This window comes from Chiloscyllium plagiosum, unplaced genomic scaffold, assembly GCF_037043375.1.
Source record: "Chiloscyllium plagiosum isolate Xiang-an unplaced genomic scaffold, Cpla_swu_hap1 HiC_scaffold_8, whole genome shotgun sequence".
Classification (NCBI taxonomy): domain Eukaryota; kingdom Metazoa; phylum Chordata; class Chondrichthyes; order Orectolobiformes; family Hemiscylliidae; genus Chiloscyllium; species Chiloscyllium plagiosum.
Genome location: NW_028270146.1, coordinates 2,648,987 through 2,674,649, shown reverse-complemented (window position 1 = coordinate 2,674,649; position 25,663 = coordinate 2,648,987). Strand labels below are relative to the sequence as shown.

Here is a 25,663-nt window from a genome sequence, read left to right as displayed (position 1 = left end):
CAGTCAGTCGCCTGAGGCGGGAATTGAACCCGGGTCTCTGGCGCTGTGAGGCAGCAGTGCTAACCACTGTGCCACCGTGCCGCCCCAGATGTCTGTCAATAACCTGGAACATGCATTCAACAATACGGGGGTGGGCAATAATATGCTCAAGAGCCATGTGCAAGAATTGCATGCAGACGAAACAGACAGTCTGACCAAGATCATATCTCCAACAATAATAATCACTCAGTGCTGTGCCCCGCTTACTTTGGGAAAATGGGAGGTATGTTCGATAATAACAGAATTGAGCGTAGGAGACAAATACCCAAGGTAGATTCAGCACCTGAGGAGAGACATCGAAGCAGAATTTGGTCATTTAACCCATCGAGTCTGCTCTACCATTCACCCATGGCTGACATATTTCTCATCTCCATTCTCCTGCTTTCACCCCATAATCTTTGATCCCTTACTAATCAAGAAGCTCTGTCTTAAATACACTCAATGACTTGGCCTCCACAACCTTCTGTGGCAATGAGTTCCACAGATTCACCACCCTCTGGCTGAAGACATTCCTCCCCATCTCAGTTCAAAAGGGTTGTCCCTTCACCCTTGAGGCTGAACCCTCAGGTTCTAGTCTCTGCTACTATTGGAAACAGCTTCTCCACATCCACTCTATCCAGACCTCTCAGTATTCTGTTAAGTTTCAATCAGATCCTCCATTATTCTTCAAAACTCCAAGTACAGACCCAGAGTCCTCAACCACTCCTTATAAGAAAAACCACCAGCATTTGCTTCCTTCGATGCGGGTCCAAAATTGGTCATAATATTCCAAATACAGTCTAACAGAGCCTTCTATAGCTTTAGCAGTACCTTCTTAGTGTTGAGACGAATGCTAAAATTACATTTGCCTTCCTAACTGCCAACTGAACCTGCATGTTAACCTTAAGAGAATCCTTAAGGACTCCCAAGTCCCTTTATGCTTCAGATGTCCAAAGTCTTTCCCGATTATAAAATAATCTACACCTCTATGATTCCTGCCAAAGTGCATAACCTCACATTGTATTCCATCTGCCACTCCTTTGCCCACTCTCCTCCCTGTCCAAGTCCTTCTGCAGCCTCACCTCCTCAACATTACCTGGGCCTCCACCTGTCTTTGTGTCATCTGCAAACTTCAGTTCCTTCTTCCAGATTGCTAATGTATGACCTGAATACTTGCAGTCTCAACAGTGATCTCTGTAGAAATCCACTAGCTGTTGGCTGCCATGCCCCTTTAACGCCACACTCTGCCTTCTCCAGGTCAGCAAATCCTCCATCCATGACAGTATCTTGACCCTTAATACCACAGGCTTTTATCTTACTTAGCAGTCTTCTGTGCAGTGCCTTGTCAAAGGTTTTCTGGAGATCCAAACATAACTTGTCCACTGACTCTTTGTCTAACTTTCTCATTACGACCTCAACGAATTCTAACAGATTTGTCAGCCCTCCCCTTGATGAAGTCATGCTAACACAGCCCTATTTTACCATGTGCTCACAAGTACTCCACAATCTCATCCTTAATAACAGATTCCAAATCTTACCAATGATGAGGGTCAGGCCAACCTGAGTCCTCTAGGACTCTTCCTAACTCTAGTGATTCCTGAAAGATCACCACCAATACTTCTGTATTTTCCTCTGCTATCTCCTTTCGAACTATCACCTTGGGGTGGCATGGCGGCTCAGTGGTTAGCACTGCTGCCTCACAGCACCAGGAACCTGGGTTAAATTCTACCCTCAGGCGACTGTCTGTGTGGAGTTTGCACATTCTCCCAGTGTCTGTGTGGGTTTCCTCCGGGTGCTCCGGTTTCCTCCCACTATCCACAGATGTGCAGGTTAGGTGGATTGTCATGGGAAATTACCCATAGTGTTCAGGGATATGCAAGCTAGGTGGATTGACTTTGCGAAATGTTGAGTTATGGGGGAATAGGGTTAGGGAGTGGTCTGGGTGGGATTCTCTTCAGAAGTTCAGAGTGGACTGCATGGGCCAAATGTGCTGCTTCCACACAGTAAGGATTCTATGATTTGAAACTCTGGGGTGCAGACCATCTGGTCTGGGTGATTTATCCAACTTCAGACCTTGAAGCCTCCCAGCACCTTCTCCTTACTGATGGTCACTACACTCACCTCTGCCCTCTGTACTGGTATGTTGCTGGTGTCTTCCACTGTGAAAACTATGCAAAGTGCATATTCAGTTCCTGCGCTATTTATTTATTCCCCATCACCACTACTCGAGCACCATTTTCCAGTGTTTCAAAATCCACTCTTTTCTGTTGTTGTGGTTCTGTTCGCCGAGCTGGAAGTTTTTGTTGCAAACGTTTCGTCCCCTGTCTAGGTGACATCCTCAGTGCTTGGGAGCCTCCTGTGAAGCGCTTCTGTGGTGTTTCCTCCGGCATTTATAGTGGCCTGTCCCTGCCGCTTCCGGTTGTCAGTTTCAGCTGTCCGCTGTAGTGGCCGGTATATTGGGTCCAGGTCGATGTGTTTGTTGATGGAGTTTGTGGATGAATGCCATGCTTCTAGGAATTCCCTGGCTGTTCTCTGTCTGGCTTGCCCTATGATGGAAGCGTTGTCCCAGTTGAATTCATGTTGCTTGTCGTCTGCGTGTGTAGCTACTAAGGATAGCTGGTCATGTCATTTCGTGGCTAGTTGATGTTCATGTATGCGGATTGTTAGCTGTCTTCCTGTTTGTCCTATATAGTGATTAGTGCAGTCCTTGCATGGGATTTTGTACACTACATTAGTTTTGCTCATGCTGGGTATCGGGTCCTTCGTTCTGGTGAGTTGTTGTCGGAGGGTGGCTGTTGGTTTGTGTGCTGTTATAAGTCCTAGTGGTCGCAGCAGTCTGGCTGTCAGTTCTGAAATGCTCCTGATGTATGGTAGTGTGGCTAGTCCTTTGGGTTGCGGCATGTCCTCGTTCCGTTGTCTGGACCTGGACCCAATACACCGGCCACTACAACGGACAGCTGAAACTGACAACCGGAAGCGGCAGGGACAGGCCACTATAAATTCCGGAGGAAACACCACAGAAGCGCTTCACAGGAGGGTCCCAAGCACTGAGGATGTCACCTAGACAGGGAACGAAACGTTTGCAACAAAAATTTCCAGCTCGGCGAACAGAACCACAACAACGAGCACCCGAGCTACAAATCTTCACCCAAACTTTGAACATCCACTCTTTTCTCCCTCTTACCCTCTAGACATCTAAAAAATTCTTGCAATCTTATTTCATATTACTAGCTAACTAACCCTCATATTTCATCTTCTCCTGCTTATTGCTTTTCTCATTATCCTCTGCTAGTTTTTAAAGGCTTCCCAATTCCCTGGTTTCCCACTAATCTTCACTACATTGTGTGCCTTCCCTTTTGCTTTTATGCTGTTTCTGACTTCCCTTGTCAACCATAGTTGCCTCATTCTCCCCTTAGCATGTTTCTTCTTCCTTGGGATGAATGTTTCCTGTGCCTCCCGAATTACCCCAGAAACTCCTGCCTTTGCTGCTTCACCATCTTCCCTGCTAGGCTCTCTTCCAATCAACTCAGGCCAGTTCCTCCCTCATGTCTTTGCAGTTCCTTTACTCAATTGTAATACCTGATTCTGGCTTCTCCCTCTCAAACTACAGGGGAAATTCTATCATATTATGGTCACTGCCCTCTAGAAGTTCCGAAACCTTAAGCTCCCTAATCAAGTCTGCCCCACTGCACAGCACCCAATCCAGAATTGCCTGCTCCTTACTGGGCACTACCACAAACTGCTCTAAAATATCTTGCAAACGCATACTAGGTAACATCATCAGACAGCCTCCGGTGAAGCACTGGTGGGATGGCCTGCTTTTTACTTATGTCTTTAGGTCTCCATGAGTTGGTTATGTCATTTCCTGTGGTGATGTCATTTTCCTGTTATTTTTCTCAAGGGGTGCTAAATGGGATCCAAGTCAATGTGTTTGTTGATACATTTAGTATCTTTACATAGAGATGAGGAAGGACACCACTTCGACTGGGACAACACATCCATCCTAGGACAAGCCAAACAGAGACACGCACAAGAACTCCTCGAAGCTTGGCATTCCAAACAGAACTCCGTCAACAAACACATTGACTTGGATCCCATTTACCGCCAGTTGAGAAAAAGAACAAGAAATGACATCACCAACCCAAGGAAACTAAACACATAAATAAGAAGTGGGCCATATCAGCAGTGCTTCATCCAGAGACTCACTGATATTACCTAGTGTGGTGACGAAACAACTGAAAACAAACCTTCCAGCTCACAGCAAGTAAACATACATCCAGAACTGCAAACTGAACTACAAATCTTCACAAAACTTACTAATATCTTGCAGACATTCCACAAATTCCTTTCCTTGGGATCTCCAACCAACTTGACCTTCCTATTCCTCCTGCAGGTTTAAATCCCCCCATTATTATTATAATCATGCCTTTATTACATGCCTTTTCTATCTCATGATTTATTTTCTTCTCCACATTCGGACTACTGCTAGAGGCTTGTACATATCCCCCATCAGAGTCTTTTTCCTTTTGTGGTTCCTTAACTCTACCCCACAGATTACACACCTCTGACTCTATACCACTTCTCGCTATTAACTTAATTTCATCTCTTACAAGCAAGGCAACCCCATCCTCTCTGTCTGTCCTTGCAAGAGGACTCATATCTATGGACATTTAGAGCTCAGCCCTGATGTTCTTCAACTCCATCTCTGTGATACTCACAATATGGTACCCAATGTAAATCTGCACTATAAACTCATTCACCTTGTTGTGCAAACTGCACGTACTTCAATCCTGCACTGACTGCCCCCTTTCTCAAAGTTGTTCATTATCGGCTTTGCCTGAGATTACATTCTTGGCGCTTTCCATATTCTATCCTACTACTTGTTCTAGAAACTTTATTAATCTCTCCTGAGCCCTCCCCCACTTTAACTAGTTTAAAGTCCGTGCAATCATCCTATATCACCTTTCCACTGGGATCCTAATCCCAGATCGGTTCAGGTGGAACTTGTCCTGAGGGTACAGGTCCCTCCTGTCACAATACGGATGGCAGTGCCGTATGAAATCGAACCCCTCTTTCCCACCCATTCCTTTAGCCAACTGTTTACTTCCCTGATCTTATCTCTTTGCCAATTTGCTCAATTAATAATCCAGAGATTACAACCTTTGGAGGTCCTGTTTTTAATTTTGTCCCTAATTCTGGATATTCCCCAAACAGGACCTTTGCCTACTCTTGCCTATGTTGCTGGTGCCAACATGGACCACAACAACTGGATCCTCCCCCTCTCTCCCCAGTATCCTTTCAAGCCTACTCTAGATGTACTTCACCTACTAGATAGGCAACACATCAGGCAGGCTTCTCAATCCTGCTCAGAAACTATGGTATCTTGACCACTAATTAAGGAATACCCTACCACTATCATTTCCCTTTGTTTTGCATGGACCACGGTGCAGGGATTTTGACCATTCGCCCTGCAGACTCCTTCCTCAGCCACACAGGGAGCAAGTACCTCACACCTGTTGAACAAGGCCAAGAGGTGAGGCTCTTCCAATGACACATTCAGGAACACTCTCCCTGCCTCATGTGTTGTCACATGCTCCCATACTTGACTAGCAGCTAAATGTGAAATATTTAAGCTACAGGATGTGACTGCCCGGAACACAGCGTCAAGGTAACCCTCCTCCTCCCAGATGTACCGCAGTCTGAATCTTGGCTTCCAGCTCATCCTCGAGCTGCAGACAAGGTCTCAGTGACTTAGAACATTGAACAATACAGCACAGATCAGGCCCTTCAGCCCTCGATGTTGCGTCGAGCTGCAAACTATTCTCAGCTTGTCCCCCTACACTATTCCATCATTATCCATGTGCTTATCTAAGGATTGTTTAAATCTCCCTAATATGGCTGAGTTGACTACATTAGCAGGTAGGGCATTCCACGCCCTTACCACTCTCTGCGTAAAGAACCTGCCTCTGACATCTGTCTTAAATCTATCACCCCTCAATTTATAGTTATGCCCCCTCGTACACGCTGACGTCATCATCCTAGAAATAGGACTCTCACTGTTTACCCTATCTAATCCTCTGATCATCAAGTCCCCCCTTAGCCTTCTTCTTTCCAATGAGGAGAGGTTAAAGTCTCTCAGCCTTTCCTCATAAGACCTTCCCTCCAGACCAGGCAACATCCTGGTAAATCTTCTCTGCATCTTTTCCAATGCTTCCACATCCTTCCTGAAATATGGGGACCAGAACTGTACACAATATTCCAAGTGTGGCCACACCAGCGTTTTGTATAGTTGAACATGATATTCCGGTTCCGGAACTCAAACCCTCTACAAATGAAACCTAATACACTGTATGCACTATCCTTCTGGGTGGCAACTTTCAGGGATCTATGTACATGGACTCCAAGATCCCTCTGCACATCCACACTACCAAGAATCTTTCCATTGACCCAGTACTCTGCCTTCCTGTTATTCTTCCCAAAGTTCATCACCTCACATTTAGCTGCATTGAACTCCATTTGCCGCCTCTCAGTCCAATTCTACAGTTTATCCAAGTCCCCCTGCAACCTGTAACATTCTTCCACATTGTCCACCACTCCAGTGACTTTAGTGTTGTCTGCAAATTTACTAATCCATCCACCTATGTTATGCCTGCAGCTTAGTCATTTATAAAAATGACAGGCAGCAGTGGTTCCAAAACAGATGCTTGTGGCACACCACTAGTAACTGGACTCCAAGCTGAATATTTTCTATCAACCACCACTCGCTGCCTTCTTTCAGAAAGCCAGTTTCTAATCCAAGTGGAATCCACTAGCTCCCACATCATGCAAGAACCACACATCGTCTGGACTATCATTTCTAACAGAGTTAATTAGGTTTTGCTTATTGTTAAAAATATTATTCTTGGACAATCCCTAAATTATTATCTAAAGAATTCGTACCCCAGTGAGAGTCAGCCCCTTCAGGAGAGGGAGGGAGGGAGACCCCGTACCCCAGAGGGAGCCAGCCCCTTCAGGAGAGGGAGGGGGACCCCGTACCCCAGTGAGAGTCAGCCCATTCAGGGGAGGGAGGGAGGGAGACCCCGTACCCCAGAGAGAGCCAGCCCCTTCAGGAGAGGGAGGGAGACCCCGTATCCCAGTGAGAGCAGCCCCTTCAGGAGATGGAGGGAGACCCTGTACCTCAGTGAGAGCAGCCCCTTCAGGAGAGGGAGGGAGACCCCGTACCTCAGTGAGAGCGGCCCCTTCAGGAGAGGGAGGGGGACCCCGTACCCCAATGAGAGTCAGCCCCTTCAGGAGAGGGAGGGGGACCCCGTACCCCAGTGAGAGTCAGCCCCTTCAGGAGAGGGAGGGGGACCCCGTACCTCAGTGAGAGTCAGCCCCTTCAGGAGAGGGAGGGGGACCCCGTACCCCAGTGAGAGTCAGCACCTTCAGGAGAGGGAGGGAGACCCCGTACCCCAGTGAGAGTCAGCCCCTTCAGGAGAGGGAGGGGGACCCCGTACCCCAGTGAGAGTCAGCCCCTTCAGGAGAGGGAGGGGGACCCCTTACCCCAGTGAGAGTCAGCACCTTCAGGAGAGGGAGGGAGACCCCGTACCCCAGTGAGAGTCAGCCCCTTCAGGAGAGGGAGGGGGACCCCGTACCCCAGTGAGAGTCAGCCCCTTCAGGAGAGGGAGGGGGACCCCTTACCCCAGTGAGAGTCAGCCCCTTCACGAGAGGGAGGGGGACCCCGTACCCCAGTGAGAGTCAGCCCCTTCAGGAGAGGGAGGGGGACCCCATACCCCAGTGAGAGTCAGCCCCTTCAGGAGAGGGAGGGCGACCCCGTACCCCAGTGAGAGTCAGCCCCTTCACGAGAGGGAGGGGGACCCCGTACCCCAGTGAGAGCAGCCCCTTCAGGAGAGGGAGGGGGACCCCGTACCCCAGTGAGAGTCAGCCCCTTCACGAGAGGGAGGGGGACCCCGTACCCCAGTGAGAGTCAGCCCCTTCAGGAGAGGGAGGGAGACCCCGTACCCCAGTGAGAGTCAGTACATTTTACAGAGTGATGGTCTCAAAAGAATTTTGTTTCTCTACTGAAGGGGTGGTCCTCTCAATTTGGGGGAAGCAGTTGTGCTGGGATAGTATCACAGGATTAGCAATGCAGAAACCCAGGCTTATGCTCTGCGACATGGATTCGAATCATGGAAGGTGGTGGAATTTTAATTCAATAAAAATGTGTATTTAAAAACTTGCCTAATGGTGACCATTTAACCACTGTTGATTGTCATTAAAACTCATCTACTTCCTTAATGCTGTTTCAGGTTGGAAATCCACCATGCTTACCTGGTCTCGTCAACATGTAACTCCAGACCCACATAAATGTAGTTGATTCTTACATGCCCTTTTGACCAATTATGGATGAATAATAAATTCATCGGTATATCAGGAACAAAAGAATGACTAGGTTAAGATTAGGGCCAATCAAGGACAGTAGTGGAAAGCTGTGCATGAAGCCAGAAGAGATGGGAAAGCGCTAAATGAATATTTTTTGTCAGTTTTTACACTCGAAAAAGACAATGTTGTTGAGGAGAATACGGAGGTACAGGCTACTCGATAGATGAGATTGAAGTTCACAAGGTGGTTGTGTTAGCAATTCTGGAATGTGTGAAAATAGGTAAATCCCTTGGGCTGGATGTGATTATTTATCCTAGAATTCTCTGGGAATCCAGGGAGGGGATTGCAGAGCCTTTGGCTTTGATCTTTATGTCTAGATTATAGTGGTGCTAGAAAAACACAGCAGGTCAGGCAACACCTGAGGAGCAGGAAAATCAATGTTTCGGGAAAAAGCCCTTCATCAGGAATGATCTTTATGTCATCACTGTCTGCAGGAATAGTGCTGGAAGACTGGAGGATAGCAAATGTTGTTACCTTGTTCAGGAAGGGGAGTAGAGCCAACCCTGGTAATTATAGACCAGTGAGCATTACTTTGGTTATGGGTAAAGTGTTGAAAAAGATTATGAGAGATAGGATTTAAAATCATCTAGAAACAAATAAGTTGATTAGGGATTGTCAACATAGTTTTGTGAAGGGTAGGTCGTGCCTCACAAACCTTATTGAGTTCTTTGAGAAGGTGACCAAACAGGTGAATGAGGGTAAAGCGGTTGATGTGGTGTATATGGATTTCAGTAAGGTGTTTGATAAGGTTCCTCACGGTAGGCTACTGCACAAAATACGGAGGCATGGGATTGAGGGGGATTTCGCGGTTTGGATCAGAATTGGCTCGCTAAAAGAAGACAGAGGGTGGTGGTTGATGGAAGATGTTCATCCTGGAGTTTAGTTACTAGTGGCGTACCACAAGGATCTGCTTTGGGTCCACTGTTGTTTGTCATTTTTATAAATGACCTGGATGAGGGCACAGAAGGATGGGTTAGTAAATTTGCATATGACACTAAGGTCTGTAGAGTTTGGATAGTGCTGAAGGATGTTGTAGGTTACAAAGGGACATGGATAAGCTGTAGAGCTGGGCTGAGAGGTGGCAAATGAAGTTTAATGCGGAAAGGTGTGAGGTGTTTAATTTTGGAAGGAGTAACAGGAATGCAGAGTACTGGGTTAATGGTAAGATTCTTGGTAGTATACATGAACAAAGAGATCTCGGTGTCCATATACATAGATCCCTCAAAGTTGACACCCAGGTTGATAGGGTTGTTAAGAAGGCATACGGTGTGGAAGCATTTATTGGTAGAAGGACTGCGTTTTGGAGTCATGAGGTCATGCTGCAGCTGTACAAAACTCTGGTGCGGCCACACTTGGAGTATCGTGTACAGTTCTGGTCACCGCATTATAGGAGGGATGTGGAAGTTTTGGAAAGGGTTCAGAGGAGATTTACTAGGATGTTGCCTGGTATGGAGGGAAGGTATTACGTGCAAAGGCTGAAGGACTGAGGCTGTTTTCGTTGGAGAGAAGGTAGTTAACAGGTGCCTTAATTGAGATGTACAAGATAATCAGAGGGTTAGATCGGGTGGACAGTGAGAGCCTTTTTCCTCGGATGGTGATGGCTAGCACGAGGGGACATAGCTTTAAACTGAAGGGTGATAGATATAGGACAGATGTCGGAGGCAATTTCTTTACTCAGAGAGTAGGAAGGGTGTGGAATGCACTGCCTGCAACAGTAGTAGACTCACCAACTTTAAGGGCATTTAAATGGTCATTGGATAGAAATATGGATAAAAATGGAATAGTGTAGGTTAGATGGGCTTCAGATTGGTTACACAGGTCGGCGCATCATCGAGGGCCGAAGAGCCTGTACTGCGCTGTAACGTTCTATATTTTAAATGTTCTCCTGGTTATTGCCTACATCCCATGAACAAATTCAAACAAACTCACCTGGTTTTACGTGCTGATCCATTCAATTGAGTAACTCTGTCCTCCATTGACCTGGAAACAAGAGGAGACAGTCAGGCTGTGAAGAAAAGACGATCCACAATATGTCTCCATTCCAGTGGGAGAGCAAGCTCGAGTGATAGGGAAAGATGGGAGGGGTGAGGTGAGACGAGAGATGAGATCAAAACAGCAAAGAAGAGATGGAAATGGATGAAGGGAAGGGTTGAGAGACGAGATGGTGGTAAAGGGGAAGATGGGTGATAGCGAGCGGACAGATGTTGTCTATCTCCTCCTTACTCAATGTCCTAACATCCTTTGCAATTTGGTACAGTGAATTCCACAGACCCTTTGACAGAACCAATTTCTCTTCATCCCGGTTTTAAATCTGCTCCCCCTTACCCTAAAACTATGACCTCTCATTCTAGACTGACCCACATGCAGAAACATCCTTTCTATGTCTCAATTAGATCTCCACTCGTCTTTCTAAACTGTACTATCTGCCTAACCTGGACAATCTTTTCCCATAAGACGAGCATTCCATCTCTGGAATTAACCAAGTGAACCCTCACGGAACTGTCTCCAATAAAATTACAACCCTCCTTTAGTAAAGGGATCAAAACTGTACACTGGACTCCAATGTGGCCTCACGGATGTCCTGTACAATTGCAATAACGTTTCCCTACTTTTATACTCCATTCCTTTAGCAAAAAATGCCAAACTTCCATTTGCTATCGTTATTACCTGCTGTACCTGCATCCTAGCTTTCCCTGACTCCTAGATCCTTTGTCCTGAAGTAATCTACATTTCCTCTCCATCTGCTAGATTTGGGCCCATTCACCTAAGCCATCCATATCCACTGGTAACTTATTATATCATTGCAACTTAATTTCCCATTTACTTACTAAGTGTCTGGTAAATGGTTAAGGTCTATGTTATTCCGAAAGTTTAAAATATTACAGGAGCTGATGGTAATGTTAACAAAATATATGAAAATGAAAAGTAAAAGAAAATTGAAAATAATTATCTAATTAACTAAGACACCTCAAGGTTGTCTGAAATGATGATGCACCACAGCCACTACATTTGAGCACTTCTGAATGCTCTTGTGATTCAGGGCAAACAAGTCAGCACTATGTTTGACTGTGTCTGCATTGACTCAGAGTCACTGAGCTGGGGGCTGAGTACATCAGGGGAAACACTACCTGGATATTACGTACCAGAAGGCAGTCACAGCCCTCAGGATAAGGTCTTATAATTTAGTCAGTAGTCAGGGAGAGGTGAATGTGCCTTGTGAGGACCCAGAGGCTAGTAGCCTCAGTCTTTGCAATGCTCCAACAGAGTTGAGGCTCTTTCAGCTTGGATGAGAGTGGAGGCTGCAGGGTGGATGAGCTAAATGACCATGGTACAGGAAACCACTAAAGTTGGGGAGCAAAATAGTATGTAGTGGTCGTAGGGGACAGGACAGTGAGGGGAAGTGAAATTGGAAACAGATAAAGTGAAGGCAAGCATCAAATATGATCAGAATATGGAATAATGCTTCAAAAACAAAGTAAGAGTACTCTATCTGTACACATGCAGCACTCACAGCATGTTAGAAGGTACAAATCGATCTAACTGCCATTACACAAGAGTGGCAACAAACTAGGAACAGAACATTCAAGAAAGGATGGACAAAGAGGAAAAAGAGGTGAGATAGCAATCCTAATAAGGGATGGGATCAGTCCAATACTGAGAGACGGCCTTAGGATTGAGATTGGGTGAAGCTATGAAATAGCAAGGGGCGGCTGTTTCTCAAGGCTACCAAAGTGCAGTAGTAATGTTGGGCCCAAGTTAAAAAAAATCAAGAAAGTAGAGATGCATGCCAGATGGACAATAAACAATGGGTGACTTCAATTTAGATATATATATATATATATATATATATATAGAGTGGGTTAACCATGTTAACAGCATTGCTGTAGAGATTACTTCCTGGAATATGTACAAGATGGGTTTCTGGAACAGTACATTAAGAAATCAATTAGGGAACGGGCTATTTTGATTTGATATCAAGTAAAGAGCAAGGGTTAATTATTAACCCTGTTGTAAAAGAGAATTTTTGGAAATACTAACCATAACACAAAAGAATTTTAAATGAAACCTGAAAACAATATTGCTCATTCTGAAGTTCAGGTCTTAAACTTAAACAAGACAAACTGAAGCTATAAGGGGTAAGTTGTCTCTGATGGATTGGAAAAATACAATAAAAGAGTTAACGGTAGACAGACAAAGGCTAGTATTTAAGACAATAAAAAATAGGAACAGGAGTAGGCCATTCGGCCCCTTGAGCCTGCTCCACCATTCAATAGGATCATGGTTGATCCAATGTTCCTATGTCCACTTCCTGTCCTTTCCCCGTAACCCCTGATTCCCTGACTGATCAGGAATCTATCTCAGCCTTACATGTACACAAGGACTGTGCCCCCACAGCTCTCTGTGATAATGGGTTCCAAGGACTGTCAGCCCTCAGAGAAGAAATTCCTCCTCATCTCAGTCTTAAACTGGCACCCCCTTTAATCCGAGTCTGTGCCCCCTGGCCCTAGACTCGCCATGAGGTGAGGCAACTGCCTTGTGGTATTATCGCTGGACTCTTAATCCAGAGGCCCAGGTAATGCTCTGGGGACCTGGTTCGAATCTTGCCATGGCAGATGGTGAAATTTGAATTCAATAAAATTCAGGAATTAATAGTCTCATGATGATCATGAATCCAACGTCGTCTATCTGAAAAAAAACATCTGGTTCACTAATATCCTCTAGGGAAGGAAACTGCAATCCTTACCTCGTCTGGACCACAAGTGATTCGAGACCCACAGCAATGTGGTTAACTCTAAAGCACTCTCTGAACAAACACAGATGGATAATAAAATGCTGCCAAGTCAGTGATACCCTCACATTGTGAATGAATGAATTCTCTCAACATTTACCCTGTCAAGCCCCTTACAAATTCCATATGTTTCAATGAGATCACCTCTTGTTTGAAATTCCAATGAGTAGAGTTCAACCTGCCTAATATCTGTTCATAAAACAATCTCTCAGTACTAGGGATCATCCCTGGCGAACATTCTCTGACTGCATCCAATGAAATTATACTTTTCCTGATACAAAGAGAGCAAAACTGCCTCAGTACTCCAGGTGTGGTCTCACCAACACCCTCCATTAAATTGTCTACAACAAATACACATTCACCCAAGACACAAAAACCCAACAGGAAAGATGGTTCAACTGTGGCTAACAAAACATGACTTTTTCAATCAAACAAGTGGCTTAGAAGAACTGTGGATGCTGTAAATCAGAAACAAAAACAGAAGCTGCTGGAAAAGCTCAGCAGGTCTGGCAGCACCTGTAAACCACTTGGATTTCTGTTCAGAAGGTTCATTTAAGCCTGAAGATTCAAAGCATTTTAGAATCCAGCAAAGAAGGATCAAGAAACTGATAAAGAAAGGGAAAAATGACATGAGTGCAAACCGGGAAGGCATATTAAAGCTGACTGTAACAGTCACTTTTTTGTTGTGAAAAGGAAAATATTAAGAAAGACCAATGCAAGTTCATGTCAGTCAGGAACAGGTGAATTTGTAATGGAGAACAGGGAAATGATGGAGAAGTAAACAACAGAATCAGGATCACAGCTAGAGCCAAAGTTGTTCATGGTCTATATAAATGATTGGGATTTCAGTGCTATATTCTCTGAGATCCTTGAGGCCGTGTAACTAAGTAACTGCCTATCCTGCGTTAATCGAGGGTATTGTGTGTGCAAGTGACTGATACATGGGAATCCAGTAATCAATGGGGTGCAAGTTGGTATTAGCAAGTTGAAATAATATCTGGACCAGAAACTCCATCTAAATAAGATTTGAACCCCTGCTGTTAACGGAGACCAAATGCAGCTTTTCCAATTTCTTTTAATATTCACTTGGGGGGACATGGCAGTTGCTGGCTGGGCCCAGCACTTATTGCCCGTCCCTAGTTGTCCTTTGAGAAGGTGGGGGTGAGCTGCCTTCTTGAACTGCTATGTGATGTGGTTTGACCCACAATGTCCTTAAAAAGGGAATTTCAGGATTAACTCAGCGACAGTGCTTTCACTGCCCCCTCCCTTTGCCTCCTATCTGTTCACTCCTTGCCCTCTGTCCCCTTACAGTCTGAATACACTGGGCCAAGTCACCAAGGAACTCACGCACGCTGGCTGTCGATGATTGGTTGGTTCAGGATGTCATTGGCTGTCGGTCTCTTCCCTGGATCCTGAAACAGAGAAAGAGACAGCGATGGGCACATCAAGGGCCAACATGTACTCAGCAAGGGGCACCACATGTACACCAACAGGCACCCGCCTACACCAAGGGGCATGACAAACCCTGAGTAGATGCAGGTGTGTATATCAAGCTCACCTGGTCCAAACACTCCAAGACTATAGAGCGCATGGCCTCACTATATACAGTGGGATCCACATCCATTGTACGCGTTCCCTTCACTATCTTCACACAAAGATTCAGCGGATTCTGGGAAGCAGAAACATATAACATCAGTACAGTGATCAGCACAAGGGAGGAAAGGGGAAAGAGAGGACTGGAAAATAAAGGGCAGGTGAGACAGGGTGGCAGAGAAAGGTAAAAGGCAGGGATGGAAAGGAAAACAGTGTGAAAGAGTGAGTGTGAGAAAGGAGGGTAAAGACAGGTGGAGTCAGAGAGAGGTGCGGTGGGGGAGAGCAAAGAGGAGAGAGTGAGTAAATGAAAGGGAGGAAGTGCGGATGGGGGGAGTGGGGGAGCGGGAGAGAGGAATGAGGGGAGAGTGGGGGAGCGGGAGAGAGGAATGAGGGGGGAGTGGGGGAGCGGGAGAGAGGAATGAGGGGGGAGTGGGGGAGCGGGAGAGAGGAATGAGGGGGGATGGTGGGGGGGTGCGGAGAGAGTTGGGGGAGGAGACTGAGGGAGGGTGGGAGAGAATGGGGAAAGTAGGGACGAGGAGGGTAGAGGGGGGAGAGGGGGGAGGGAGAGAGAGGAGTGAGAGGGAGGGTGGGAGGGAAGGGGTAGGGTGGGAGAGAGGGCAGAGAGCAGAAGAGAGGGGTGGGGCATGCACGGTAGGCAGGGGAGATTAGATTACTTACAGTGTGGAAACAGGCCCTTCGGCCCAACAAGTCCACCCACCCAGACCCATTCCCCTACATTTACCTCTTCACCTAACACTACAGGCAATTTAGCATGGCCAATTTACCTGACCTACACATCTTTGGACTGTGGGAGGAAACCCACACAGACACGGGGAGAATGTGCAAACTCCACATAGTCAGTCGCCTGAGGGGGGAGTTGAACCCGGGTCTCTGGTGCTGTGAGGCAGCAGTGCTAACCACTGTGCCACCGTGCTGCCCAGGGAGTGGGAGGGGGTGCTGGTGAGGGGCAGAGTGGGAGACAGTGCCAAGAGTGCAGGAAAGGGGGTGGCGGAAGGGGGAAAGCAGGACACCACCGGCAGGAGAGAGGGGGGGGGGGAGGGAGCGTGGTTGGTAACACCAGGAAAGTGGGAAAATAGGCCGGAAGCAGAGAAAGGGTGGCTGGGCAGGGAGGGAAGAGGCAGACAGAGGGAGATGCGAATAGAGTAGTAGAGATGGGTGGTTCAGGAGTGGTGCAAGGAGCAGGGGGCTTAAAGGGGTGGGGTCTGCGAAGTTTGTGGCAGGGGGAGGGATGTAGGGCATTGCAAGTTGACACTCTGGGTCGGGGTTGGGGGGGGGGGGGGGGGAAGAGAGAGAGAAAGGGTTCAGGTGGGAGATTGAGGTTGGGGTGTTGGCAAGTGGGTGGATTGAAAGGAGCTGAGTGAAGGTTGAGTGGGGGAGTTGGCATGGATAGCAGGAACAGATGGGACTGAGTGTGAAATCAATATCACACACTGGCCTCCTACTCAATGGGAGCAGAAGGATGTGGATTGCAGGCAGGACACAGATCGTTGAGGTTCATACCGTTGCATCAAAGGTGCGTGTGAGGGTCAGTAGTTCGAACAGCACACAGCCGACTGCCCAGATATCCGATTTGAAATTATACTTCTCCCCTTGGCAAAGTTCTGGTGACATGTAATATGGAGTCCCGACACACTGCAGAGAGACACACGTATCAGCCAGACTACAGAACACACTGGTCAGAACCCCAGCTCAGACTCACCGATACCAATATCAGCACCTCCATTCCAGGGAAAACATTTTTTCTAGTTCACCTGTACATGTGCGATTACTCACAATGTTTTATGAAATCACATCATCTCCCACAGTTCTGTTTGCACCACAGTTTAAATGGGATTAAACGAGAGGTCAGGAGAGACGTGGTGGAAGACACTTAGAGATGCTACACAACCCAGCAAAGAGAGAAAGACTCAAAAGGAAAAGTGTCACAAAGCTGGTCCTTTTCTCAAGGCTAAGGTGTCCTTGGGTTTTTCAGAGGGATCGTAAACAGGCCGGGCTCCGAAACAGCTGGGTTTGGTCCCGAGATGGAAGGCCTTTTTGTTTAGACATAAACAGATGAGTCTTTCAGCCAAAGCAATTATGTCTTAAGAAGTAACCTATATAAGTCAAGGGGATGTGGCCAGCTCTCCAGCTGAGTAGTTCAGTCCAGAACTAGTTAGAAGTTCAGTTGTGGGCTGTGTGAACAGGCTGCTAGACTCTCTCTCCTACTGCCCTTCTAATTTCGACCTGTAAGACTTTGTTTCAGGGGTTTTTACTGTGTTTCAGGGGTTTGCTTATTGAGACTGTTTTGTATATTCAGAGAAGCATAATTAAGTCTTGTTTGGATAGACTGAGTTCCGTAAGGGTTCTTTATTCTGTTCTGTGTGTTTCATTCACAAAGTTATTCAGGACATCAACCTCCCCATATCCTTCTAAATTCCATCGGTTACAAACTCAGAGTCCTGAACAGCTCATGCCTGAAACGTTGATTTTCCTGCTCCTTGGATGCTGCCTGACCTGCTGCACTTTTCCAGTAACACATTTTCAGCTCTGATCTCCAGCATCTGCAGACCTCACTTTCTCCTAATTCATTTCAACAGGGCTGGAATACAAGAACAGGGATGTACTGCTGAAGCTGAAAACAACACTCTGGTCGTTCTGTATTTGGAACATTGGGAGCAGTTTTGGGCCCCATATCTAAGGAAGGATGTGCTGATGTTGGAAAGGGACCAGAGAAGGTTCACAAGAATTAATCCGTGGATGAATGGTTTGTCATAATGCATAGCTGTTCAGGACTCTGAGTTTGTAACCGATGGAATTTAGAAGGATATGGGGAGGTTGATTTAAACTTACAGAATACAGTGAAACATGGAGAAGATGTCTCTCCCACTAGTGGAACCTGGGACCTAGGGACACAGCCTGAGTGAAGAGACAACCTTTCAGAACTGAGATGAGGAGGAATTTCTTCAGCCAGAGGCTGGAATGCATTGCTGCAGAGGGTTGTGGAAGCCAGGTCATTGTGTGTATTTAAGACAGAGATGGATGGGTTCTTGATTAGTAAGGGCATCAAGAGTTATGACAGGAGAATGGGGTTAAGAAACATATCACCCAGGTTTCCTCTCAGAGAAAACACTCTCATCCCTGTCCTGAAAGGACAACCCCTCATTTTAAATACTGCCCCCTAGTTCTGGGCTGACCCACAGGAGGAACCGTCCTTTCCACATCCACATTGTCAAGACCATTCAGGATCTGAGACACTTCAATCAATATACCCTTCAACGCAAGCTCAGTCTGTCTAACCCATGACCATAAAACAACCCGCACATTCTAGGTATCATCGAGTAAACTTCCTCTAATCAGTGAACCACCTCCAATGTAGTTATACTATTTCTTACAGAAGGAACTGCACACAATATTTAAGATGTGATCTTACCAAAGCGCTGAATAACTGAAGCAGGACATCCTTATACTTCTGTTCAATTCCTCTTGTAATAAAAGATAACTGTCCATTAGCCCTCTTGATTTTATACTGGACCTGTACACTAACATTTTGCGATTCATATGTGAGAGCACATGAATCCCTCTGCACCTCAGAATTCTGCAGTCATTCTCCATTTATGTAATACTCTTGCTTTTTTACACTTCCTGCCATCCATGGCTGACTAAGTAAGCTAAAAATTGTATAAAATTGAAAGAAAAAAATGCATAATTCTAGACAGATGACTAGCAGGTAGGAATGGAGAACAGAAGAACAGAATATTATTTAAAAGGAGAGGAATTGCAGGCAGCTGCAACATTAAGGCATTTCACAGGGGTTGGAGTATAAGAGTAGGGAAGTCTTACTGCAACTGTAAAGGTGTTGGGGAGACTACACCTGGAGCACTGTGAGCAGTTTCGGGTTGGTCCCCTTATTTAAGAAAAATATCATTTCATTGAAGGCAGTTCAGAGAATGTTCACTGGGGTGATCCCTGGGACGGAGGGATTAAAGAATAAACAAGTTGGGATTCTACTCACTGGAATTCAGAAGAACGAGAGGTTAAGACACATCGGATTCTTAAGGGCCATGACAGGGTCAATGCTGAGAGGATGTTTCCCCTCATGGGAGAGTCTGGGACCAGAGGCATTGTCTCAAAATAAAGGGGCGCCAATGTAACACAGAAATATAGATGACAGCAGCGGAAGGAGGCCATTCGGCCCTTCCAGCCTGCTCAGTCTTTCCTCACGATCATGGCTGATTGTCCAAGTCACAGCCTAATACAGCTTTCTCTTTGATCCCATTCGCCCCAAGTGGTATACCTAACTGCCTCTTGAATATATTCAATGTTTTGGTATCAACTCCTTCCCATGGTAATGAATTCCACAGGCTAACCACTCTTTGAGTGAAGACATGCCTCCTCATCTTCAAATTAAATGGTCCATTCAGACTGTGAAACCTGGTTCTGGACACACCCACCATTGGGAATGTCCTCTCTACATCTACCCTGTCTTGTCCTAGAGTCTTACAGCACTGCGACAGATCCTTAGCCCAAATTGGTCCATGCCGACCAAAATGGTCCATCCACACTAACCCCGTTCCCCTGCATTTGGCCCATATCCTTCTAAACCTTTCCTATCCATGTATTTGTTCAAATGCCTTTTAAATGTTCTTGATGCACCTGCCTTAAACATTCCACTGGCAGCTCATTCCATATACACAACACCCTCTGTGTAAAAAAGGTTGCCCCTCAGGTTCCCTTTTATTCTTTCCCCTGTTGGAATGTAATAATTTCCTACAAGATCTCCCCTCAGTCATCTGAACTGCAGCAAAACCAATCCTAACCGAGTCAATCTCTCCTTATACGTCAGTCCCACCATCCCCTGGAATCAGCCTGGGAAACCTTCGCTGTACTCCCTCGAGAGCAAGGGCATCCTTCCTCAGAAACGGAGACCCAAACTGCCCACAGTATTCTAGGTGTGGGCTCACCAAGGCCCTGTACAACTGCAACAGCACATCCCTGCTCCTGGACTCAAACCCTCTCACAGTGAAGGCCAACATCCCATTTGCCTCTTTTACTGCCTGCTGCACCTGCAGATTTAAAAACTGAGATTGAGTCATAGAGCTGTACAGCATGGAAACAGACCCTTTGGTCCAACTCGTCCATGCTGACCAAATACCCTAAGTTAATCTAGTCCCAGTTACCAGTATTTGGCTGATATCCCTCTAAACCCTTTCTATTCCTATACCCATCCAGATGCCTTTTCAATGTTGTCATTGTACCAGCCTCCACCACTTCCTCTGGCAGCTCATTCCATACACGCACCACTCTCTGTGTGAAAAGGTTGTCCTTAGGTCCCTTTTAAACCTTTCTCTTTTCATCTTAAACTATGCCCTCTAATTTTGGACTCCCTCACGTCAGGGAAAAAGACATTGGCTATCCATACCCCTCATGATTTTATAAACTTCTATAAGGTCACCCCCTCAGCCTCCGATATGCCAGGGAAAATAGCCCTAGCCTATTCTGCCTCTCCCTATAGCACAAACCCTCCAACGCTGGCAACACGCTTGTAAATCTTTTCTGAACCCTTCACAATATCGTTCCTATAGCAGGGAGACCAGAATTACGCACACTATACCAACAGTGGCCTAACCAATGTCCTGTACAGCCACAACATGACCTCCCAACCCCTGTACTCAATACTCTGACCAATAAAGGCAAGCATACCAAACGCCTTCTTCACTATCCTATCTACCTGCGACTCCACGGATGAAGAGGACTTTCTTCTTCAGAGGGTTGAGGGTCTTTGGAACTCCTTGCCACAGAAAGCTGTGGGGGCACAGTCCTTCTGTATATTTAATGCTGTGGCAGATTCTTGATCAGTCAGGAATCAAGGGCTACAGGAAAAGGGGAAGGAACGTGGATGTGAGGAATGTCTGATCAACTACAATGTTAACAAATGGCAGAGCAGGCTCGAGGGGCAAAACAGCCTCCTCCTGTTCCTCTTTCGTATGGTCTGAACATTGGACAGTATTTAAAAAATAACAAGGACTTCAAAGGAGGGAGAAGTTCCAGGATGAAGGCAAAATATATAGATACATAAAAACATCTACAGGTCTTTTAACAGGCAAACTGTAAAAAAAGAGTGTTAGCCCTCTAGATAGTGATTCTGGTGAATTAATAATGAATAAGAGCCAAGCAAATGAACTGAGCTGCTACTTTGTAACTATGCTTACAACAAGGGGTACAAATCACATCTCAGAAATAATTATAAATCAGGAGATAAAAGTGAGGAAGGATCTTCCAATATTTACAATCTCCAGGGAAAAGTCACTAAGGAATTATGAGAACTAAAATCTGACAGAAGTGAATACCCTATTGCCGTGTTTACAGATGATGAAAGTAGCTGCGAAGATGAGGATCACACGAGTCCACAGAGGGATATACCCAGGTTAGACAAGGAGGCAAATACTTGGCTGTTGGAATGGTATGTAGGAAAATGCGGACAAAAACAAAATACTGTTGTCTGGGGGAGATAGGCCGGATCACAGTGCGTGTCTGAAGACAGACAGACTGGATCACAGCCCTTGTTGGGGGGGGGGACTCTAGAGCACAGTCTGTGTCAGGGAGAGACTGATCGGATCACAGTCCGTGTCCGGAGAGGACAGACTGGATCACAGTCAATGTCTGAGGAGAGACAGGCTGGATCACAGTCTGTATCTGGGCCTTCTACTGATTGGGTAGTTGAAAGGCAGCCCCTATCCTGGGCTGGGGCTAATGTCTGGTGTGTGTCTATAGAGTGGAGATGTTGCATCTGAAGCTGATGCCCTATCAGTCACTCACATTGGACTGGGCTCACTCAGTCACAGCATCAGAAGCAGAAGGAGAAAGTGAGGTCTGCAGATGCTGGAGATCAGAGCTGAAAATGTGTTGCTGGAAAAGCGCAGCAGGTCAGGCAGCATCCAGGGAACAGGAGAATCGACGTTTCGGGCATAAGCCCTTCTTCAGGAATGAGGAAAGTTGGTCCAGCAGGCTAAGATAAAAAGTAGGGAGGAGGGACTTGGGGGAGGGGCATCGGAAATGTGATAGGTGGAAAGAGGTCAAGGTGAGGGTGATAGGTCAGACTGGGGTGGGGGGGAGAGGTCAGGAAGAAGATTGCAGGTTAGGAAGGCGGTGCTGAGTTCGATGGATTAGACTGAGACAAGGTGGGGGGAGGGGAAATGAGGAAACTGGTGAAATCCGAGTTCATCCCTTGTGGTTGGAGGGTTCCTAGGCGGAAGATGAGGCGCTCTTCCTCCAACCGTCGTGTTGCTGTGGTCTGGCGATGGAGGAGTCCAAAGACCTGCATATCCTTGGTGGAGTGGGAGGGGGAGTTGAAGTGTTGAGCCACAGGGTGGTTGGATTGGTTGGTCCGGGTGTCCCAGAGGTGTTCTCTGAAACGTTCCGCAAGTAGCCGGCCTGTCTCCCCAATATAGAGGAGGCCACATCGGGTGCAGAGGATGCAATAGATGATGTGTGTGAAGGTGCAGGTGAATCAGTGGTGGATATGGAAGTTTCCTTTGGGGCCTTGGAGGGAGGTGAGGGGGGAGGTGTGGGTGTAAGTCTTGCACCTCCTGCGGTTGCAGGGGAAGGTGCCGGGAGTGGAGGTTGGGTTGGTGGGGGGTGTGGATCTGACGAGGGAGTCATGGAGGGAGTGGTCTTTACGGAATGCTGATAGGGGAGGGGAGGGAAATATATCCTCTTTCCACCTATCGCATTTCCGACGCCCCTCCCCCAAGTCCCTCCTCCCTACTTTTTATCTTAGCCTGCTGGACAAACTTTCCTCATTCCTGAAGAAGGGCTTATGCCCGAAACGTCGATTCTCCTGTTCCCTGGATGCTGCCTGACCTGCTGCGCTTTTCCAGCAACACATTTTCAGCATCAGAAGCAGAACCAAGGAGAGGCAGTTGGTTAACATTGACCATGAGAGTCAAGTGTGTATACATGGTCAATCTTCAGCCTTGTGGGTTGAAGTGTCTGCATTCAAGCCCAGCCTCATATATGACAAGTTTCCAGACACCTCTGAGAACTGCAGCTTTGATGGACTGCTTGTAAACAGCCTCTGATCAGTGACCCCTCAGCAGTGTAATGTAATACCATGCAGCATCAATACTTACAGTCTCTGCCATTGAGTGAAGGGAGTTTAGCTGTTTCGCCAGTCCATAGTCACCCAGCTTGATCAGGTCTGACTTTGTGAGGAAGATGTTCAGTGTCTTTATATCCCTGTGGAGTGGTAGCAGCAAACATCACACACACAGCTCAGACAGAATAACCAAGCCTGGCAAATCAGCATCACATGCTAAACAGTACACATCACACAGCTCAAACTGCCAACTGATTACCAGCCTCACTACCCATCACACCCCACACTCTCGGGTCATCCCCCAGTCACCATCCTACACCAGGATACCATCCCATACTGGGGTCACTCTCCCACACGCCTGGATTTTCTGACCCAATCTTGGGTCACTTAGCTCACTCACAGCTCACCTGCTTCACTTCCAGTCACCTGTCTCAATCTCAGACACTCAGTACATTCCCTGGTTACTCCCTGTACTGCACACCCACTTTTACATACAACCAGCGCTCACTCTCAGGCACAAACACAGGGAGGTCATTACAGAGTTCTATTGCTCCTGTACACCAGAGTGTACAAACACCCCTTTGCCCTCCTCCTGCAGTTTGTATAGTTTTGGATAACTTGTCATTTTGGTTAGACCCTCGGCATGCGACTCTTATACCTATCAGGTTATTCCAGCCCTTTGGTTAATTTCCAGCACCACCTTCTTTTTAATTTTTTGTAATTATCTCTCGGCCTCAATCGGATTATAGATCATCCCTTCACTTGTTATTCAGCTGTTGACACTTTACTCACACCATCTGGCACTTTTGATCACCTGCAGAGACTTATTATTCGGCCTGTTGACACCTCACTCACACCATTTGTATTATCTTTCGATCTCTCTGCCTATACATTCTGTGTCTGTGTGCTTCCCTTCACTTCTCCTGACAAAGGGGCAGCGCTCCGAAAGCTTGTGATTCCAAATAAACCTGGTGGACTATAACCTGGTGTCATTTGACTTCTGACCTCTTCATGCAGAATGACGCATCCCTCAAAACACCATCATGCCACCTCCTGCGTACAGATCTGTCTCCCCATACCCCCACACTAGGGTACCCTATTGGAAATCAAGTCACTATTTCCAGAGTCATCATGAAGGCTAACAGTTCTATCAAAGTACGCAACCCTTTCCCAGTTCCCCAGTGTGTATTGACCAAAGTCAACAGTAAACAGGTTTCTGTACTGAGCAAGAGTGAGTTTACTACAAATACATAGATTCTAACTATTGTGGGACTATGGACATATAACTCTACTAGTTAATACATTAACCCCCATCTGAAAATCCCCTCCCTCTCACAGACAGTTCAATGGTCCGTGTCCACACACTTAGAGACTCATAGAGTCATAGAGATGTACAGCACGGAAACACACCCTTCGGTTCAACCCGTCCACGCTGACCAGATATCCCAACTCAATCTAGTCCCACCTGCCAGCACCCGGCCCATATCCCTCCAAACCCTTCCTACTCATAAACCCATCCAGGTGCCTTTTAAACGTTGCGATTGTATCAGCCTCCACCACTTCCTCTGGCAGCCCATTCCATACACGTACCGCCCTCTGCGTGAAAAAGCTGCCCCTTAGGTCTCTTTTATATCCTTCCCCTCTCACCCTAAACTTACGCCCTCTTGTCTCCCCCACCCCAGGGAAAAGACTTTGCCTATTTATCCTATCCATGCCCCTCATGATTTTGTAAACCTCTATAAGGTCACCCCTCAGCCTCTGATGCACCAGGGAAAACAGCCCCAGCCTGTTCAGCCTCTCCCTGTAGCTCAAATCCTCCAACCCTGGCAGCATCCTTGTAAATCTTTTCTGAATCCTTTCAAGTTTCACAACATCTTTCTGATAGGAAGGAGACCAGAACTACACGCAATATTCCAACAGTGGCCTAACCAATGTCCTGTACAGCCGCAACATGACCTCCCAACTCCTGTACTCAATACTCTGACCAATAAAGGAAAGCATACCAAATGCCTTCTTCACTGTCCTATCCACTTTCAAGGAGCTATGAACCTGCACTCCAAGGTCTCTTTGTTCAGCAACACTCCCTAGGACTTTACCATTAAGTGTACAAGCTGGAAATGTGTTGCTGGAAAAGCGCAGCAGGTCAGGCAGCATCCAGGGAACAGGAGAATCGACGTTTCGGGCATAAGCCCTTCTTGAAGAAGGGCTTATGCCCGAAACATCGATTCTCCTGTTCCCTGGATGCTGCCTGACCTGCTGCGCTTTTCCAGCAACACATTTCCAGCTCTGATCTCCAGCATCTGCAGACCTCACTTTCTCCATTAAGTGTACAAGTCCTGCTAAGATTTGCTTTCCCAAAATTCAGCACCTGACATTTACCTAAATTAACCTCCATCTGCCACTCCTCAGCCCATTGGCCCATATGATCAAGATTCTGTTGTAATCTGAGGTAACCTTCTTCGCTGTCCACTACACCTCCAATTTTGGTGTCATCTGCAAACCTACTAACTATACCTCTTAAGCTTACATCTAAATCATTTATATAATTGGCTTGCTGAAAGAAAACAGAGCGTTGTAGTTGATGGAACATGTTCATCTTAGTGGCCAGTTACTAGCGGCGTACCACAAGGGTCGGTGTTGGGTCCACTGCTGTTCGTCATTTTTATAAATGACCTGGATGAGGGCTTAGAAGAGTGGGTTAGTAAATTTGCGGACGACACGAAGGTCGGTGGAGTTGTGGATAGTGA

General features: G+C 46.6%; 1 protein-coding gene across 1 annotated transcript in view; it reads right to left on the bottom strand.

The window, feature by feature from the left end:
- Positions 1-25,663, bottom strand: part of nek9 (NIMA related kinase 9) — a 96,504-nt gene that overhangs the window by 57,141 nt on the left and 13,700 nt on the right. Inside the window, exons 5-9 of the mRNA XM_087989540.1 lie at positions 22,951-23,056; positions 16,343-16,474; positions 14,787-14,897; positions 14,576-14,640; positions 10,369-10,419 (exon numbers count right to left, since the gene is read on the bottom strand). Of these exons, the coding sequence (XP_087845666.1) occupies positions 10,369-10,419; positions 14,576-14,640; positions 14,787-14,897; positions 16,343-16,474; positions 22,951-23,056 (465 nt within the window). The remainder of the gene's footprint in view (positions 1-10,368; positions 10,420-14,575; positions 14,641-14,786; positions 14,898-16,342; positions 16,475-22,950; positions 23,057-25,663) is intronic.